This window comes from Oncorhynchus clarkii, chromosome 3 (genome assembly GCF_045791955.1).
Source record: "Oncorhynchus clarkii lewisi isolate Uvic-CL-2024 chromosome 3, UVic_Ocla_1.0, whole genome shotgun sequence".
NCBI lineage: Eukaryota > Metazoa > Chordata > Actinopteri > Salmoniformes > Salmonidae > Oncorhynchus > Oncorhynchus clarkii.
This window is the reverse complement of record NC_092149.1, coordinates 9,102,550-9,122,056: the sequence shown is the minus strand read 5'-3', so window position 1 is coordinate 9,122,056 and position 19,507 is coordinate 9,102,550. Positions and strand designations below refer to the sequence as shown.

General features: G+C 45.3%; 1 protein-coding gene across 1 annotated transcript in view; it reads left to right on the top strand.

Moving 5' to 3' along the window:
- LOC139387471 (serine/threonine-protein kinase ULK4-like) overlaps positions 1-19,507 on the top strand; it is a 141,030-nt gene that overhangs the window by 97,909 nt on the left and 23,614 nt on the right. Inside the window, exon 31 of the mRNA XM_071133706.1 lies at positions 6,346-6,451. Coding sequence (XP_070989807.1) covers positions 6,346-6,451 — 106 coding nt within the window. The remainder of the gene's footprint in view (positions 1-6,345; positions 6,452-19,507) is intronic.

Sequence of the window (19,507 nt, the reverse complement as noted above, 5' to 3'; positions counted from 1 at the left end):
CTTCTATGTTTTGGAGGTGTAGTTGTGTTGCTTTCCACGGGTCTCTTCTATGTTTTGGAGGTATAGTTGTGTTGCTTTCCACGGGTCTCTTCTATGTTTTGGAGGTGTAGTTGTGTTGCTTTCCACAGGTCTCTTCTATGTTTTGGAGGTGTAGTTGTGTTGCTTTCCACAGGTCTCTTCTATGTTTTGGAGGTATAGTTGTGTTGCTTTCCACGGGTCTCTTCTATGTTTTGGAGGTGTAGTTGTGTTGCTTTCCACAGGTCTCTTCTATGTTTTGGAGGTATAGTTGTGTTGCTTTCCACGGGTCTCTTCTATGTTTTGGAGGTATAGTTGTGTTGCTTTCCACGGGTCTCTTCTATGTTTTGGAGGTGTAGTTGTGTTGCTTTCCACGGGTCTCTTCTATGTTTTGGAGGTATAGTTGTGTTGCTTTCCACGGGTCTCTTCTATGTTTTGGAGGTATAGTTGTGTTGCTTTCCACAGGTCTCTTCTATGTTTTGGAGGTGTAGTTGTGTTGCTTTCCACAGGTCTCTTCTTCTATGTTTTGGAGGTATAGTTGTGTTGCTTTCCACAGGTCTCTTCTATGTTTTGGAGGTATTGTTGTGTTGCTTTCCACGGGTCTCTTCTATGTTTTGGAGGTATAGTTGTGTTGCTTTCCACAGGTCTCTTCTATGTTTTGGAGGTGTAGTTGTGTTGCTTTCCACAGGTCTCTTCTATGTTTTGGAGGTGTAGTTGTGTTGCTTTCCACGGGTCTCTTCTATGTTTTGGAGGTATAGTTGTGTTGCTTTCCACAGGTCTCTTCTTCTATGTTTTGGAGGTGTAGTTGTGTTGCTTTCCACAGGTCTCTTCTTCTATGTTTTGGAGGTGTAGTTGTGTTGCTTTCCACAGGTCTCTTCTATGTTTTGGAGGTGTAGTTGTGTTGCTTTCCACAGGTCTCTTCTTCTATGTTTTGGAGGTGTAGTTGCTTTCCACGGGTCTCTTCTTCTATGTTTTGGAGGTGTAGTTGCTTTCCATGGGTCTCTTCTTCTATGTTTTAGAGGTGTAGTTGCTTTCCATGGGTCTCTTCTTCTATGTTTTGGAGGTATAGTTGTGTTGCTTTCCACAGGTCTCTTCTTCTATGTTTTGGAGGTGTAGTTGTGTTGCTTTCCACAGGTCTCTTCTATGTTTTGGAGGTGTAGTTGTGTTGCTTTCCACAGGTCTCTTCTTCTATGTTTTGGAGGTGTAGTTGCTTTCCACGGGTCTCTTCTTCTATGTTTTGGAGGTGTAGTTGCTTCCACAGGTCTCTTCTTCTATGTTTTGGAGGTGTAGTTGCTTTCCACAGGTCTCTTCTTCTATGTTTTGGAGGTGTAGTTGCTTTCCACAGGTCTCTTCTTCTATGTTTTGGAGGTGTAGTTGCTTTCCACAGGTCTCTTCTTCTATGTTTTGGAGGTGTAGTTGCTTTCCACAGGTCTCTTCTTCTATGTTTTGGAGGTGTAGTTGCTTTCCACGGGTCTCTTCTTCTATGTTTTGGAGGTGTAGTTGTTTTGCTTTCCACGGGTCTCTTCTTCTATGTTTTGGAGGTGTAGTTGCTTTCCACGGGTCTCTTCTTCTATGTTTTGGAGGTGTAGTTGCTTTCCACAGGTCTCTTCTTCTATGTTTTGGAGGTGTAGTTGCTTTCCACAGGTCTCTTCTTCTATGTTTTGGAGGTGTAGTTGCTTTCCACAGGTCTCTTCTTCTATGTTTTGGAGGTGTAGTTGCTTTCCACGGGTCTCTTCTTCTATGTTTTGGAGGTGTAGTTGTTTTGCTTTCCACGGGTCTCTTCTTCTATGTTTTGGAGGTATAGGCCAGGCCTAACCATGATAGTACCAACTAGGACGTATGTAGACTTTATCACATGCATGTCATCATTACATTTAGAGGACCTAATGTTCTGAATTAGTGATTCAACTAATAAGTTCTGGAATGCGTTAGAAAAGCCTCCCTCCACACAGTTTAACACCATACAATGCAGTGTTACATACGCAGCCAATCAGGAAGGAGAGCCATTTAGTGTGCATTACCAGCCGATCAGTGTCATGCAGGTCAACCACATAAACACTGCTCTATCCAATATAGACTCAGTCTGGACTCTATCACACACTAATCCTGCTCTCCTCTCCACCGTTGGAGGGTTCACCATTCATATAGTGCCTAGTTGTTACACCTACAGGACATACACTATGGCCAGTCCATTACAGGCTTTACAGATACATAGTGACAGGATTAAATCAGCTCTTCTCACTCTCACTTCACTGTAGTCACCATGTGTGTGTAGTGAGTGTACCAAATGGAAGCCTATTCCCTATATGGTGCACTGCTTTTGACATATGGGCCCTGGTCAAAAGTAGTGCACTACATAGGGAATAGGGTTCACTTTTGGGACGTATACCATACTTTTTTAACTTTACTCTGAACCACAATGGCTTGCCTTCTCCAATCCAATGGAAGCTGATATGCGGGTTTGGTCGGGATCGTATCAAATTGCTTTTTGGCGACACAGTTAGTGCAGACTGCAGTAGTAATAGCTGTCCACGTATTTACTTTTAAGGCCAGTTCAGCAGTTTCACGGACTGGCATTGATTCAGGCCAGAGACGGCATGAAAGTGGTCCACGGACGGAGCAGTAATGCACCTCACTAATGAGTGTGGCGAGGAAGACAGTGGTGACTGACAGTGGCATTGATTGAGTTTGGTCCAACATCAGCAGACTGATCCTTAAGCAAGTGTTTAGGGAGCTTGACTCTGGTTACAACAAGAGCCCCAAGTAACAATGCTAGGCTCTAGCCCTCCTTTCCTGCTGTCCTGAATCTAATGTCTGGAGACTGAAGCTCACGTCTAGTTTGTTGTGGCTGCTGCAATGCATCATGGTCTTTTACTGATGATCATGATTGATTGTGTTAAGGAGAATGCTTGAGACTTGAGACCCCTCAAATGTCCCTGTTTTAACAGCTTTGTTTTAAAGGTTAATGTTGGCATAGAAGTTAATGAACAAAGATGGTCGGTGGAGTGGACCCCCTCCCTGTTGCAGGATGGCTTTATCTCTGCCTTCCCCTGATTGTAGTGTCTCTGCCCCATATTCAATTTGATGTCATCTGACAGTGTAAATCTAATTGGAAGAAAATCCATTTTGCCTGTGTGTGTGGGGGGGGGAGGTAGGTAGGAATGTACAGTCGGTGGACTCTGTATGAGTTTGTGAGCTTTAAGAGAGAAAGGAGAATCTAATAGAATCAGAGGTTTATACAGCTCTGATTGCAACATTGCTGGTATTAGGAGAATAGTTGCGCTCCCCCATTCTCATTAACAACAGCAGAGAAGAAAAGTCTGCATTGCGACAAATATTGATCTGGAGACCAAATTACAGCTTGAAAGAAAGTCAAATAGCAGACATAAACACTGTCTTTTGTTGTACTGCAAAGCTACTTTTCAGAGCTTGTTTTACACAGTAGGACACACTGAAGAAGAAGAATCCTTTTAATCCATTTTCCTTGCAGTCAACAGAAATGCATCGACTGCTTACCCCCTCGCAAAGACACACACACACACACACACACACACACACACACACACGTTTGAAGTTAGTTCAGAAGAGGCAGCCAAGCAGCTACATAGGAGTTTGAAGTTCTGGGATTGGGCCTGTGATAGTCAGGCTCCAGTCTAGTTCCATGTAAACCAACACAGAGAGACATACGTTGAGTTGAGAACTGAAGTGATTGTTGGTTCAGACTGTGAGGCCAGAGGCAGCCAATGGTATGTTTGGGATTGTGATGATGAGATCTGAAGTTAGCATTATAGATGATGAGAGATCAAGTCAAGCTGCAGGCAGACAGCACAATTCCATGACACATCTTATAAGATACAGAAATGAGGACAAGCTTTTTCGGGAGGCGATAAAAAGTAGTTTTTCTTTCCGTCCTTATATTTTCAGTATGTTTCTATCCCAACTCTGTCATCTGTCAGAAAGGACGCAGCCACACAGTCATATACGTTTCTCCTCCATGTGTCTCCCTATTCATCCTTATCAAATCAAACCAGTCTTTGTGTTAAACAAAGTGTTTATAGGAAGTAGTGAGTCAATCAGTTGAGCCCATCAGGGTTTAGGTCTAGGCCCACACATGTATCTTCATTAAGGGCTGTTGATACCTGCATGACCCCTGCTCTTCTCAAGTGGCCTAGCAGAGAAAACATGTGGAAAAGCGATGGTTCTGGGCCTTGAGATTCCATGGCTAATTTATCCAGGAGACTGAGGAGAATCCCTGAGCTACTGGCCCAACTCTGTGCTTCTCTCTCTGCTTCTCTCTGCCTTCCTGTCAGCCTGTAAACTGTGGAAGCCCCTTGAACAAAAATTGTCTGGGCCCTAATTATGGCTGCATTGATTTGCTGTGTGTGTGTGTGTGTGTGTGTGTGTGTGTGTGTGTGTGTGTGTGTGTGTGTGTGTGTGTGTGTGTGTGTGTGTGTGTGTGTGTGTGTTTTCACTCTGGCCTAGATCCCAGACATCCTAGCTCAGGCCTTCATTGCCTACCTACTTATTCTGTTCCTAATCCAACCCTGCTCACCAGATAATTACACAACCTTCACCAAGGCTCATCCCCTGCACCCTGCTCACCAGATAATTACACAACCTTCATCAAGGCTCACCAGATAATTACACAACCTTCATCAAGGCTCACCAGATAATTACACAACCTTCACCAAGGCTCATCAGATAATTACACAACCTTCACCAAGGCTCACCAGATAATTACACAACCTTCACCAAGGCTCATCCCTTGCACCCTGCTCACCAGATAATTACACAACCTTCACCAAGGCTCATCCCCTGCACCCTGCTCACCAGATAATTACACAACCTTCACCAAGGCTCATCCCCTGCACCCTGCTCACCAGATAATTACACAACCTTCACCAAGGCTCACCAGATAATTACACAACCTTCACCAAGGCTCACCAGATAATTACACAACCTTCACCAAGGCTCACCAGATAATTACACAACCTTCACCAAGGCTCACCAGATAATTACACAACCTTCACCAAGGCTCAACCCCTGCACCCTGCTCACCAGATAATTACACAACCTTCACCAAGGCTCACCAGATAATTTCACAACCTTCACCAAGGCTCACCAGATAATTACACAACCTTCACCAAGGCTCACCAGATAATTGCACAACCTTCATCAAGGCTCACCAGATAATTACACAACCTTCACCAAGGCTCATCCCCTGCACCCTGCTCATCAGATAATTACACAACCTTCACCAAGGCTCATCCCTTGCACCCTGCTCATCAGATAATTACACAACCTTCACCAAGGCTCATCCCCTGCACCCTGCTCATCAGATAATTACACAACCTTCACCAAGGCTCATCCCTTGCACCCTGCTCATCAGATAATTACACAACCTTCACCAAGGCTCATCCTCCCCACATCCCAAAGTAACCTCCACCTCCTCCATCTCCCTCCTCCAACTCTCACCAAGCTCCCCCATCTCCGTCCTCCCTCTCCCCAAGCTCCCCCATCTCCCTCCTCCAACTCACCAAGCTCCCCCATCTCCCTCCTCCCTCTCCCCAAGCTTCCCATCTCCCTCCTCCCTCTCCCCAAGCTCCCCCATCTCCCTCCTCCCTCTCCCCAAGCTCCCCCATCTCCCTCCTCCCGCTCCCCAAGCTCCCCCATCTCCCCCCTCCCTCTCCCCAAGCTCCCCCATCTCACTCCTCCCTCTCCCCAAGCTCCCCCATCTCCTTCTCCCCAAGCTCCCCCATCTCCCTCTCCCCAAGCTCCCCCATCCCCCTCTCCCCAAGCTCCCCCATCTCCCTCCTCCCTCTCCCCAAGCTGCCCTTTCTCCCTCCTCCCTCTCCCCAAGCCCCCCTGCTCCTCTGCTGTTCTTCATCTAGCCCTCAGCCAGATCCTGAAGATGCTTCCTCTCTCAAAAGTTAAGATGCTAATGACTATTCTTCATTAAAGCTCAGCTATTTCTTCAGTCATCATCAGATCTAGGCCCTTAAGATGGCACACACAGGTGTATCTAGACCCTGTGAAAGGTATAATGTAAGCAGCAGATGATAATGTAGTCAATACAAATGCAGAATGTTAGCTACTGTATGCTTCAGTTTTCAGAATAAGACGTACTGTGGGTGCAGGGGACAGTAGTTGTGAAAACAAGAGTACTGCAGAAGCATTGCTAAGGCACATTTGCTCAAATCCATCCCTAAGGCTCTCAATATTTGAGGATTGCCCTGAAAGACTGTGTGCTTCCATGGGTTTTTGCCCTTCCTTTCCCTCGCCCCCTATTCATTTCTCCTGTGTCTTTATTCCATGTTGTGTTCTCTCCAGGAGCACCAGGACAATATCCTGGGTGGAACCATGCAGAAGGCCATGGCTCTCCTCAGCAACCTGACTGGACAGAAAGACGTGGATCTACAACCCTTCTACCAACAAGGTACGGTGCACTGCCTCACACAAATGAATGCATTGTACCGTATCTAGGCCTAACAGTTTCCACCCAATTTACAAAGAACACCGTGCACAAGTCCCATGTGGTTCCATGTGACTTAGTTGGTAGAACATGAACTCTATCAGAAAGGTACAGTGACTGACATAAACACGTCTTTGATGGGTTAATGCAGCACTGTGTGTAATACAACACCCAACAGTTTCTCCATCATTGACAAAGACAATCATACACAGGTACAAAACAACCTGTGTTGATTCCTCTCCTGTGTTTTCAGTTACTGGAGTGTGTTTCCTTGCCAGTAACACCACCCCTTTACCTTCGGCTCAGACCGCTTATTGCATTGGGATCCTGTGGTGCTTTAAGCCGTGTGTGTGTGTGTTGTGTTTGTGGTGTGTGTGTGTTTCGTGTTAGCGTAGCAGGCAGGCTTTTGGTCTCCCAGCAGCAGCTGAGGAAGGAAGAATGAAAGCCTCTTCTCTTCTTCCTCCACTCTATCCATCAGCAGGCTGGGCTGTGTGTCCTGTTGTGGTACTCCTATCAGTTCATCTCCTCCTTGTCTGTCCACAGACGGCCCGTACCCACCCGTCTGCCTCTCTCTCTCTTTTTCTCGCTCTACACTCAGCACACATCTGACACAATCAGCCCAGCTGCCGAGCAGCCATTTGTCTACTCCTTTACCCGCTCGGCTCTCCTGCCTTGGCATGTTTTCCTTCTCTGCCATCGCTTTTCAATGCCCAGCTGGCTGCCCGCTGCAAAAACCAGGCGCTCCATAACACTCAATTATTGAATAATAGATTCATTTTGCTATGGCTGTACTGTGTTGACAGTTCTCATTAGCTAGTCGGCACAGTTAGCCCGTTAGCGCCACACGGTATCTCTCTCCCACCGCTGAGCGGCATGGAGCTGAGAGAGCCTGTCCTGTCAACCCTGTCGTGGTTCTGCATAAGCTCGGGGAGTCATAGATTCACAGCCGGGCTTCACATTCAACATGCACCTCCTAGGAGAAGACAGGGGCACCTTGCAGATAGTAGGACTAATGAAATGCTCCTCCTAGGAGAAGGCAGGGTCACCTTGCAGATAGCAGGACTAATGAAATGCTCCTCCTAGGAGAAGGCAGGGGCACCTTGCAGATAGCAGGACTAATGAAATGCTCCTCCTAGGAGAAGGCAGGGGCACCTTGCAGATAGCAGGACTAATGAAATGCTCCTCCGTGGAGAAGGCAGGGGCACCTTGCAGATAGCAGGACTAATGAAATGCTCCTCCTAGGAGAAGGCAGGGGCACCTTGCAGATAGCAGGACTAATGAAATTCTCCTCCTAGGAGAAGGCAGGGGCACCTTGCAGATAGCAGGACTAATTAAATGCTCCTCCTGGGAGAAGGCAGGGGCACCTTGCAGATAGCAGAATACTGTGGTAGTCATGCTGGTGAAGTGTGCCTTGAATTCTAGATACATCACAGACAGTGTCACCAGCAAAGCACCCCCACACCATCACACCTCCAAATGTGGACTCATCAGACCAAAGGACAGATTTCCACCGGTCTAATGTCCATTACTCATGTTTCTTGGCCCAAGCAAGTCTCTTCTTATTATTGGTGTCCTTTAGTGGTGGTTTCTTTGCAGCAATTCAACCATGAAGGCCTGATTCATGCTCTGAACAGTTGATGTTGTGATGTGTATGTTACTTGAACTCTATGAAGCATTTATTTGGGCTGCAATTTCTGAGGCTGGTAACTCTAATGAACTTATCCTCTTTAGCAGAGGTAACTCTGGGTCTTCCTTTCCTGTGGCGGTCCTCATGAGAGCCAGTTTCACCATAGTGCTTGATGGTTTTTGTGACTGCATTTGATGAAACTTTCAAAGTTCTTGAAATGTTTTGTATTGACTGACCTTCATGTCTTAAAGTAATGATGGGCTGTCATTTCTCTTTGCTTATTTTAGCTGTTATTGTCATAATATGGACTTGGTCTTTTACCAAATAAGGCTATCCTCTGTATACCAACCCTACCTTGTCACAACACAACAGATTGGCTCAAATGCATTAAGAAGGAAAGAAATTCCACAAATTAACTTTTAAGAAGGCACACCTGATAATTGAAATGCATTCCAGGTGACTACCTCATGAAACTTGTTGAGAGAATGCCAAGAGTGTTCAAAGCTGTCATCAAGGCAAAGGGTGGCTACTTTGAAGAATCTCAAATATATAATATCTTTGGATTACTTTTTTGATTACTACATGATTCCATATGTGTTATTTCATAGTTTTGATGTCTTCACTATTATTCTACAATGTAAAAAATTGTATGAATAAAGAAAAACCCTTGAATGAGTAGGTGTGTGAAAATCTTTTGACTGGTACTGTGTGTGAGAATGCCAAAAAAATGAGGTCCCAGCCGCCACTCAAAGATTGTCATTGTCCCACAGTCGCTGGACTCTGGTGGCATCTCAAACACTTGGGGTCAAAATGTGGATATATTTTTGTCATTTGAGTAATGGAGACGGTGTGGAGACGGTGTGGAGACGGTGTGGAGACGGTGTGGAGACGGTGCAAACTTTGAGCTGAATGAGCCCATGTCTTATGTAACATGATGAGGTGTGGAGACGGTGCAAACTTTTAGCTGAATGAGCCCATGTCTTATGTAACATGATGAGGTGTGGAGACGGTGCAAACTTTGAGCTGAATGAGCCCATGTCTTATGTAACATGATGAGGTGTGGAGACGGTGCAAACTTTGAGCTGAATGAGCCCATGTCTTATGTAACATGATGAGGTGTGGAGACGGTGCAAACTTTGAGCTGAATGAGCCCATGTCTTATGTAACATGATGAGGTGTGGAGACGGTGCAAACTTTGAGCTGAATGAGCCCATGTCTTATGTAACATGATGAGGTGTGGAGACGGTGCAAACTTTGAGCTGAATGAGCCCATGTCTTATGTAACATGATGAGGTGTGGATACGCCCAATACTATGTTGAATGAGCCCATGTCTTATGTAACATGATGAGGTGTGGATATGCCCAATACTATATTGAATGAGCCCATGTCTTATGTAACATGATGAGGTGTGGATACGCCCAATACTATGTTGTCACCCATGTCTTATGCAACATGATGAGGTGTGGATACGCCCAATACTATGTTGAATGAGCCCATGTCTTATGCAACATGATGAGGTGTGGATATGCCCAATACTACGTTGAATGAGCCCATGTCTTATGCAACATGATGAGGTGTGGATACGCCCAATACTATGTTGAATGAGCCCATGTCTTATGCAACATGATGAGGTGTGGATACGCCCAATACTATGTTGAATGAGCCCATGTCTTATGCAACATGATGAGGTGTGGATATGCCCAATACTATGTTGAATGAGCCCATGTCTTATACAACATGATGAGGTGTGGATATGCCCAATACTATGTTTCCATATGTCATCAGGTAGCTTGTCACCCGTGTCTTGCTCCCATGCAGATTTTGTATTTGCCAAGGAAGGCGGATTAATATTCTGTATTATGTCGTATAATCTGGAGATTGTGCCCTTCAGATACGGGTTAAGATCTAAGCACCTCTCGACTGGACACTATGAGGGCTCGAGTGGAAATGAAGGGAAATGTTCTTTAGCAAAGCTGTGAGTTTGCAGGTACCTAAAAAAGTGGCTATTGGGAATATTATGGTCAACCCCCAGAGTATCGAATGAGACTAATGTGGTGTCAACAAATAGGTCACAAAAAAACACCAGACCATTCCTATGCCAGAACTGGAATGCCGTGTCAATCTGTGATGCTGGGAAGAGATGATTAGATGTTAATGGAGAGAAGCAGCTTGTTTAAGGCTAAAGTGATTACGGAATTGGGACCAGATCTTAAGGAATTTCTTGACAATGGGATTCAAAACATGGGTGCCAAGGTTCATGGGCAGTGGGGAGCACAGGAGAGAGACAGGAGAAGTTAGAAGACTTGACTGTAACTCCATGATGGCCCAAGTTGGACCATCCTTATTTTCAAATGTAGAAACCCAATAAACACATTTTATATATATTTGCTGACCAATAGTAGTGTAAAAAATTGGGAATGCGTCTCTCTAGATATACCTTTCTCATTTGTGGATTTGACTTATTCCAAATTAAGTTGGAAGTGCAGCTGTCCAGTTGTTTGAACATCAACTTTGGCAGAAAAATGGGAATCATTTGGAATAAGTACAAAAACATATGTGGTACAGTCATGTTAACAGAATTCTTCCGACCTGCTAATGAAATGGGAAGAGACGACCACCTTATGAAATCCTGCTTAGTGCGCTCCAGGACTGTTTTGAAGTTGTTTCAACAGAGCCTTAAATGAGTGTGTGACCTTTAATCCCAAATACGTAAAGACCTGATGCTCCACCTTAAATGGGAAATTGTCATACCCAATACCTTCTGCTAACTGATTATTGGGGAAGAGCAGACTTGTTCGCTTTAACTTTTAACCAGATAATGTCCAAAACCTTGTAGCATGTCCAAGAGATGGGGTATAGACTCCACAGGGTTATAGATGTATAGAAGAAGATTGTCTGCATTTAAGGACACCTTGTGAGTTATGTTCCCCTTAATATTCCCTTAATCCTCTCCTCCGCACGCAGGCCGATAGCAAGAGGCTCACTAGCCATATCAAATAGGAAAGGGGATAAACAACAACCCTGCCTGGCCCCCCTGTGGAGAGGAAGTAGCTGGAGGTAACAGTGTTGGTGCGAACAGAAGCCACTGGGAATCTTAATCCAGGAAAGGAATGACGGGCCAAACCCAAATCTCTCTGTACTGTAAATTGATATTCCCTCTCAACCTGGTTGAAAGCCTTCTCATCATCAGGAGAGATGACGACCTCTGGCTGTTGAGTTGAGTGGACAGAATAGAGAACGTTAAATAGCTGGCTCATAATATAGAAAGATTGTCTACCTGAGATAAATCCGGTTTGGGCCGAGTCATTGTCTCTAAACGGCACAAGAGGACCTTAGTGAGAATTTTATAATCACAGCACAAGAGGCTTATAGGGTGGTATGAGCCACAGTCTAGGGGATTCTTGTCCTTTTTAAGCAAAACCAAAATAGTCGCCTGGGTAAGTGTCTGGGGCAGTTTCTGATTAGAAAGGATGTCATTGAGCTGAGGATAGGGGACAGTTTTGAGGGGACTGGTTTATAAAATTCAATAGGGAAGCCATCAGGCCCAGGAGCTTTACCGCTCTGCATGGACTGGATTGCCAGAGTAGCTTCCTCATCACTTATTTAGGCATCCCATGTTAGTTTGTTCATCAGAATTGAGGCAGGGGGTGTCCAGAGTGTCTAGAAATGCATGTATACCAGATGTGTCAGGACGAGCCTCTGACGAGTAAAGAGCAGAGTAGAGTTGCTTAAATTGATTGTTGATTTCTTTGGGAAGTTAAATCAGCTGCAACACAGATTTCAGGTTTGGTGCTGCTAGCAGCGGATTGTTGAAGCTGGTGAGATAACAAATTGCCAGCTTTCTCTCCTTGTTCATAAAATGTCTGCCTCGACTTAAACAGAAGCTGCTCCATTTGTCTAGTGGAAAGCTTGTTAAATTCCAATTTGGTGTAGCAGTCTCTCTTTGTAGAGTTCAGGAGTCGGAGAAGAGGCATATCTGTTGTCCACATCTAGAATGAGTTGAGATGGCTCCAATAAGCCTTTAGTGTGCTGTTGTCATACTCTGTGGGGGTCAGAGTCCGTGTCAGTGTCCGCTGAGCCCGATGCTTTAGTAGAGGCCTGCTCTTTTGTGACACGTGGCCGTTGTTGTTTCGACATTTCACAATGAAATGGACAAAAATTTCAAGAAGAAAATTGGGTTTGACTCCTAATAAAATGTTACTAAATTAACACGGTAGGGGAGGTGTTCGTGAAATATTAATAGTAAAATGTTCGCCCTTGTCACGACTTCCGCCGAAGTCGGTTCCTCTCCTTGTTCGTTCGGCGGGTCGACGTCACCGGTCTTCTAGCCATCGCTGATCCACCTTTCATTTTCCATTTGTTTTGTCTTGTTTTCCCACACACCTGGTTTACATTCCCTCATTACATGACGTGTATATAACCCTCTGTTCCCCCCATGTCTGTGTGTGGAATTGTTTGTTGTAAAGTGTTTGTGCATTTCTAACTGGTTTGCGGCGGGTTATTTTAACCCGTATTTTGTTGTTTCTGGGTGCAGTTTGTTTTGCCTAAATAAAGTGCTCCGGTTGTTACCTATGTCTGATCTCCTGCGCCTGACTTCGCTGCAGCCAGTGATGCACCTCTTACAGCCCTGGACAGGAGCACCAAGAAAATGTGTCTTCACATGTTGCTGCTCACCAGCGCCCCCTCACAAGTCACTGCTTTAATGTTAGCAGAAAACAACGGGGTGTTTTCCAGGGTCAACTCCAAGGTTCTTTGCACTCTGGGAGGGTGACACCGTGGAGATGTTAACCGTGATGCAGAGGTATTGGAGCGGGCAGGCCTTCCCCGGGAGGACGAGCAGCACAGTCTTGTCAAGGTTAAGCTTGAGGTGTTGGGCTGACATCCAAGCTGAGATGTCTGCCAGGCATGTAGAGATGCGTGCCGCCACCTGGGTGTCAGAAGGGGGGGAAGGAGAAGAGTAGTTGAGTGTCATCTGCATAGGAGAGGCCATGTGCCGATATGATGGAGCCGAGTGTAGACTGGCAGAGAGATGCTGCTAACAGATGATGCTACTTAATCATGGATACTTCATCCTCTACTTAATCATGGATAAGGAGATTATTCAATAAACACACGTTGCTATACATTGGTACAGTAAATTAGAGGAAGATGGCAGTGTGTGAGATGTTAATGTATTAGGTGAGTGAGAGGATTATCAGTGCAGAATGAATCTTTGTTTTGGCTCCACTTATACTGACTGAATGCTTCTGCTGCATAGTGACAATGTTGAATGGTTACTCATTATATTACTGTGGAGCAGCACAACATGTAGCACCTGCTCAGTGGAGAATGTATTCAGAATGCTATGGAAATGGGTTAGCTGTTAGCTACGGGAGAGTCTACCTTGTGGTGTGGTGGCGTTTTGCAGGTATGTCAAACGGTTCGTACCTCTGTTTGTGTCAGTAACTGTATTTTGTCTGCATGTTGCATCATGCTGGAGCGCAGGGCTGGGGCCCTGTGAATTATAGGTGTGAGTGTCAGAAAGCTTTCAGGTCCCTGGCTGTAATTGCTACCTAGCAGAACAGGAAAGAGGAAACCCCTCAGTCTGTCAACAAAAGCCCCGCTCCCCGCCCCCCACCTCCCCCTGTCAACCAATAGGAATACCACTTCCACTCCGGGGCTCGACGTTCGTCCTTCAAAATAGGGGGCGACTTCCTCTCTTTCCTCCTTTACCCTTCTCATTACAGGAGGGTCACTTGCGAGTGACTTTATGAAGTCAGCATCATTATGCACCAATCAGGTCCTTTTCTGAGGAATGTGTTGACCCAGCACTAAATATAACCCTGGTAATTAGAGCTATCTCTAGCAGCTTCCCTCTCTCTGTCTCCGTCTCTGGCTGTGCTAGTGGCCCACTCCAGATCAGGCTCACGAAAACGCAGGCAGGGGAAAACTGGTATAATTGGCTTCTTTTAAGAGAGAGAGAGAGAGACCGAGAGACCGAGAGACTGAGGGAGAGTGGACGAACGTGGCAGGGCCGGTTGTGTGTGTGTGTGAGAGAGAGAGAGACAGCCAGTGAGTGGATGAGATGAGTTTTCTAATTGGCCAGTGTGGAGATAAGGGACCCCTGGGAGTGCTGTGTAGTGCCGTGCGGAGCCATGCACAAGGAAGTAGAGTAGCAGCACAACAGCCAGTCTGCTTGTTGTGTTTTAGTACACTTAGTGTCTTTCCATGACACAGACTGACCAGGTGAATCCAGGTGAAAGCTATGATCCCTTATTGATGCCACTTGTTAAATCCATTTCAATCAGTGTAGATGAAGGGGAGGAGATGGGTTAAAGAAGGATTGATACATAGATTGTGTATGTGTGCCATTCAGAGGGTGAATGGGCAAGACAAAATATTTAAGTGCCTTTTGAATGGAGTATGGTAGTAGTTGCCAGGCGCACCGGTTTGAGTTTGTAAAGAACTGCAAAGCTGCTGGGTTTTTCATGCTCAACAGTTTCCCATGTGTATCAAGAATGGTCCACCACCCAAAGGACATCCAGCCAACTTGACAACTGTGGGAAGCATTGGAGTCAACATGGGCCAGCATCCCTGTGGAACGCTTTTAACATCTTGTAGAGTCCATGCCCCGATGAACTGAGGCTGTTCAGAGTGCAAAAGAGGGTGCAACTCAATATTAGGAAGATGTTCCTAATGTTTTATACTCTGTGTATATTGTATACAGTGCACAAAGTATCTGTTTCTCTGAGGGGTTTATTCAGACCTACAGTCAAGTATCTGTTTCTCTGAGGGGTTTATTCAGACCTACAGTCAAGTATCTGTTTCTCTGAGGGGTTTATTCAGACCTACAGTCAAGTATCTGTTTCTCTGAGGGGTTTATTCAGACCTACAGTCAAGTATCTGTTTCTCTGAGGGGTTTATTCAGACCTACAGTCAAGTATCTGTTTCTCTGAGGGGTTTATTCAGACCTACAGTCAAGTATCTGTTTCTCTGAGGGGTTTATTCAGACCTACAGTCAAGTATCTGTTTCTCTGAGGGGTTTATTCAGACCTACAGTCAAGTATCTGTTTCTCTGAGGGGTTTATTCAGACCTACAGTCAAGTATCTGTTTCTCTGAGGGGTTTATTCAGACCTACAGTCAAGTATCTGTTTCTCTGAGGGGTTTATTCAGACCTACAGCCAAGTATCTGTTTCTCTGAGGGGTTTATTCAGACCTACAGTCAAGTATCTGTTTCTCTGAGGGGTTTATTCAGACCTACAGTCAAGTATCTGTTTCTCTGAGGGGTTTATTCAGACCTACAGTCAAGTATCTGTTTCTCTGAGGGGTTTATTCAGACCTACAGTCAAGTATCTGTTTCTCTGAGGGGTTTATTCAGACCTACAGTCATTTAATTGTCGAGAGCCATTCATCCTATTACGTTTCACTATGGCAACTGAAGCTTTCTGTTGAGATCTGGATAGCTTCCCTGAACTGTAAAGGACAATGTCCCGCCTGTCTGCTTTTCTGCCTGGTGTTTAGGCCATTCACCACAGTAATTATATTGTCTGTGGCATAATGCAAGGCATTGTGGAGATATTCATGAGTTATCTTCAGAAATGCAGAGTGAGAGAGAGAGAGAGAGAGAGAGAGAGAGAGAGAAAGAAAAATAGAAACACTGACAAATGTCTCCTTCCAAAAAGCCTGGAGTGGTAAACACAGATAAACAGTCTTGCTGCCTCAGGTCACCACACAGTCAAAACACAACACTTCCAGAAGAACCTTGTCATTCATGGAGAGGCTTGAATATAGCCACACACACACACACACACGTGTACTCTACCCACACACAGACCTTTTCCAGCGAGCCCTTCATTCTCTAGTATGGCCTTTGTGTGTTTCTCAGCAGGCAGGCAGATAGATATACGGACAGACAGACAGGAAGACAGGAAGACAAACAAACAAACCGATGGACAGGTAGGCAGACAGAAGGGTTGTTGTCAGGTACTCTCATTAGCATGGTTATAACCACTCCCATTTCCAGGTAAAAGACACTCTTAAGGGCCTCCCGAGTGGCTCAGCGGTCTAAGGCACTGCATCGCAGTGCTAGCGGCGTCACTACAGACTCGGATTTGATCCCAGGCTGTGTCTCAGGCGGCTGCGACCGGGAGACCGATGAGGCGGCGCACAATTGGCCCAGCGTCGTCCAGGTTAGGGGAGGGTTTGGCCGGCCGGGATGTCCTTGTCCCATCGCTGTCTAGCGACTCCTGTGGCGGGCCAGGTGGAGTGCACTGTTATGAACCCCCTTTTCCCAGCAGTCTAGGGGGGGGGAAATGAGACCCTAACATATCTCATGCAAATCACAACAGTGAAAAGGAACAGTGAGAACTAACAGAAATCCACAATCCACCTACCATCTAACACTTTAGGTTTATTGTCAAACACACGGTAATGGGGTGTGGGGAAAAGGGGCTGAGCTGGACCCAAGGAAAGAAATAATAAATATCCCAAAACCCCTAAGCCAGTCTTACTGGGTAAAGAACTGCTAGCTAACTAACCAATAAAATACAGAGGGTGGTCCACCCAGTTCTAACTGGGGTAGAGAGAGAGAGAGAGAGAGAGAGAGAGAGAGAGAGAGAGAGAGAGAGAGAGAGAGAGAGAGAGAGAGAGAGAGAGAGAGAGAGAGAGAGAGAGAGAGAGAGAGAGAGAGAGAGAGAGAGAGAGAGAGAGAGAGAGAGAGAGAGAGAGAGAGAGAGAGAGAGAGAGAGAGAGAGAGAGAGAGAGAGAGAGAGAGAGAGAGAGAGAAGAGAGAGAGAGACTGGGAAAACAACTGACTCCAAGGGATGTGATTGGGTAAGGGAAACAGGAGGAGGTGTGTCTTCAGATTGATATGACTGATGATTGCCACCTGTTACTAGGACAGAGGAGAAATACAAATATCCGCACGCTGACACGGTCGCCAGGTGTACGGTGTTTCCTCCGACACATTGGTGCGGTGGCTTCCGGGTTAAGCAGGCATTGTGTCAAGAAGCAGTGCGGCTTGACGGGTCGTGTTTCGGAGGACGCATGGCTCTCGACCTTCGCCTCTCCCGAGTCTGGGAGTTGTAGCGATGGGACAAGACTGTAACTACCAATTTGATATCGCATAATTGGGGAGAAAAAGGGGTAAAAAACAAACATACAAAACCAAAAACCACTCTTATTAAAGAAGAGTCTTCCTATAGGGAGAGGAGTGCTGTTGAAGACTGTTTTGTATTATTATTCATCATCAGGATATTATTCATCAGATTGGTTCTCCACAGTACATTGAATATGGACGCCACTCTCACTGGCCCTCTGTCCGTCTGTATGCCTTTCTCTGTCTCCTCTCGCTCACTCTCCTCCTCTCTCTCTATTTCACTCTCCCCCTTCTCTCTCTCTATTTCACTCTCTCTCCCTCTCTCTCTCTACTCCTTTCATCATTTCCTCTGAAGCAGCACTAATGCAGCCATCCTGCCGTAGCCAGTTTGTTGAGCAATCAGACAATATCTGCCCAACATTGAGTTCATTTTTCTGAGGCAAATCTATTCTGAATATATTTAAGCCTAGTTCTTTTCTGAGGATTTTTGTACCGTCCTTCACATTTTTTATGTAAAACTGTGAGTTTTTTTGACTGCATGGTTTATTTTTGTCAGGTAATTTTTGTCAAGGTGAAATCTGCTGCTCATTGTATTCCAGATGACAGATAATGATGTATCATATTATCACTGTCATTCTCTCTTGGTAGATGTACCTATCTATTCAAAGCTGGATGGTTCCACTGAAGACTCAGGTGTTTATTGTGGAGAGAGCGTTGCTCTCAGATGGCAGCACAGGGTTCAACTACCTGCCCTGATCCGGGGTGACCGGTCAGACAGAGAAGAGCGCTCTTGAGAAACTGTCTGAAAAGGTTATTCTGTCTTTAAAGACGAAGCAGATTATTCATACGCTCTTAATATTTCAACAAGGCATGGCAAACAAAGCACTAGACAGGAGAAGGCAAAGGTTTTGTGTCAGTGGAAAGAGATGATATCTTTCTGTTGTAATTGGGATGGAGGAGAAGTATGATTTGTAACTCAGTGATATAACTGTATCATACAGACTGTCTAGAGGGGCATCCATGTGCAAAAAGCACCCAGTTCGCATTTACGTTTTTCTGTCATTATTAGTCTATTTTCTATCATAATATTGCTACCAATGGCAGCATCTTGCGGTTTATATATGATCTAATGTCCTGTATAGATCATACTGGAGGAAGTAGCCCATCAGTCAGAGAGAGCTACTCTCTGTGATGTATCATAAAGGGCCTTCTCTCAAGGCCTGAAACTGGTTCATGTACTTCATCAATGGAAGAGAAGTGCAACTTCATTTTAAGTAGAGTGAGTTGTATTGAGGCCTTGTAAAACACCAGCTTGTTCTTTAAAACTCTGTGTGGTGGAGCCATTGGTTCTTTGTTTATGTCCTCTGGGACCAGCTAAAGCCTCTTTATTGTGTTCCAAATGGTACCCTATTCCCATAGGGCTCTGGTCAAAAGTTGTGCACTATATAGGGAATATGATGCTATTTGGGACACTACCTTTGTTTGATCCTCTTCATCTTGTGTGTGTTGTGTTTTACTCAGGTCTGGTCATCCTTCATGCTGTGTTGTGTTTTACTCAGGTCTGGTCCTCCTTCATGCTGTGTGTGTTGTGTTTTACTCAGGTCTGGTCATTCTTCATGCTGTGTGTGTTGTGTTATATTCAGGTCTGGTTATCCTTCATGCTGTGTGTGTTGTGTTTTACTCAGGTCTGGTCATCCTTCATGCTGTGTGTGTTGTGTTATATTCAGGTCTGGTCATCCTTCATGCTGTGTGTGTTGTGTTTTACTCAGGTCTGGTCATTCTTCATGCTGTGTGTGTTGTGTTATATTCAGGTCTGGTTATCCTTCATGCTGTGTGTGTTGTGTTTTACTCAGGTCTGGTCATCCTTCATGCTGTGTGTGTTGTGTTATATTCAGGTCTGGTCATCCTTCATGCTGTGTGTGTTTTTCTCAGGTCTGGTCATTCTTCATGCTGTGTGTGTTGTGTTTTACTCAGGTCTGGTCATTCTTCATGCTGTGTGTGTTTTTCTCAGGTCTGGTCATCCTTCATGCTGTGTGTGTTTTTCTCAGGTCTGGTCATTCTTCATGCTGTGTGTGTTGTGTTTTACTCAGGTCTGGTCATTCTTCATGCTGTGTGTGTTGTGTTTTACTCAGGTCTGGTCATCCTTCATGCTGTGTGTGTTGTGTTTTACTCAGGTCTGGTCCTCCTTCATGCTGTGTGTGTTGTGTTTTTCTCAGGTCTGGTCATCCTTCATGCTGTGTGTGTTGTGTTTTTCTCAGGTCTGGTCATTCTTCATGCTGTGTGTGTTGTGTTTTACTCAGGTCTGGTCATCCTTC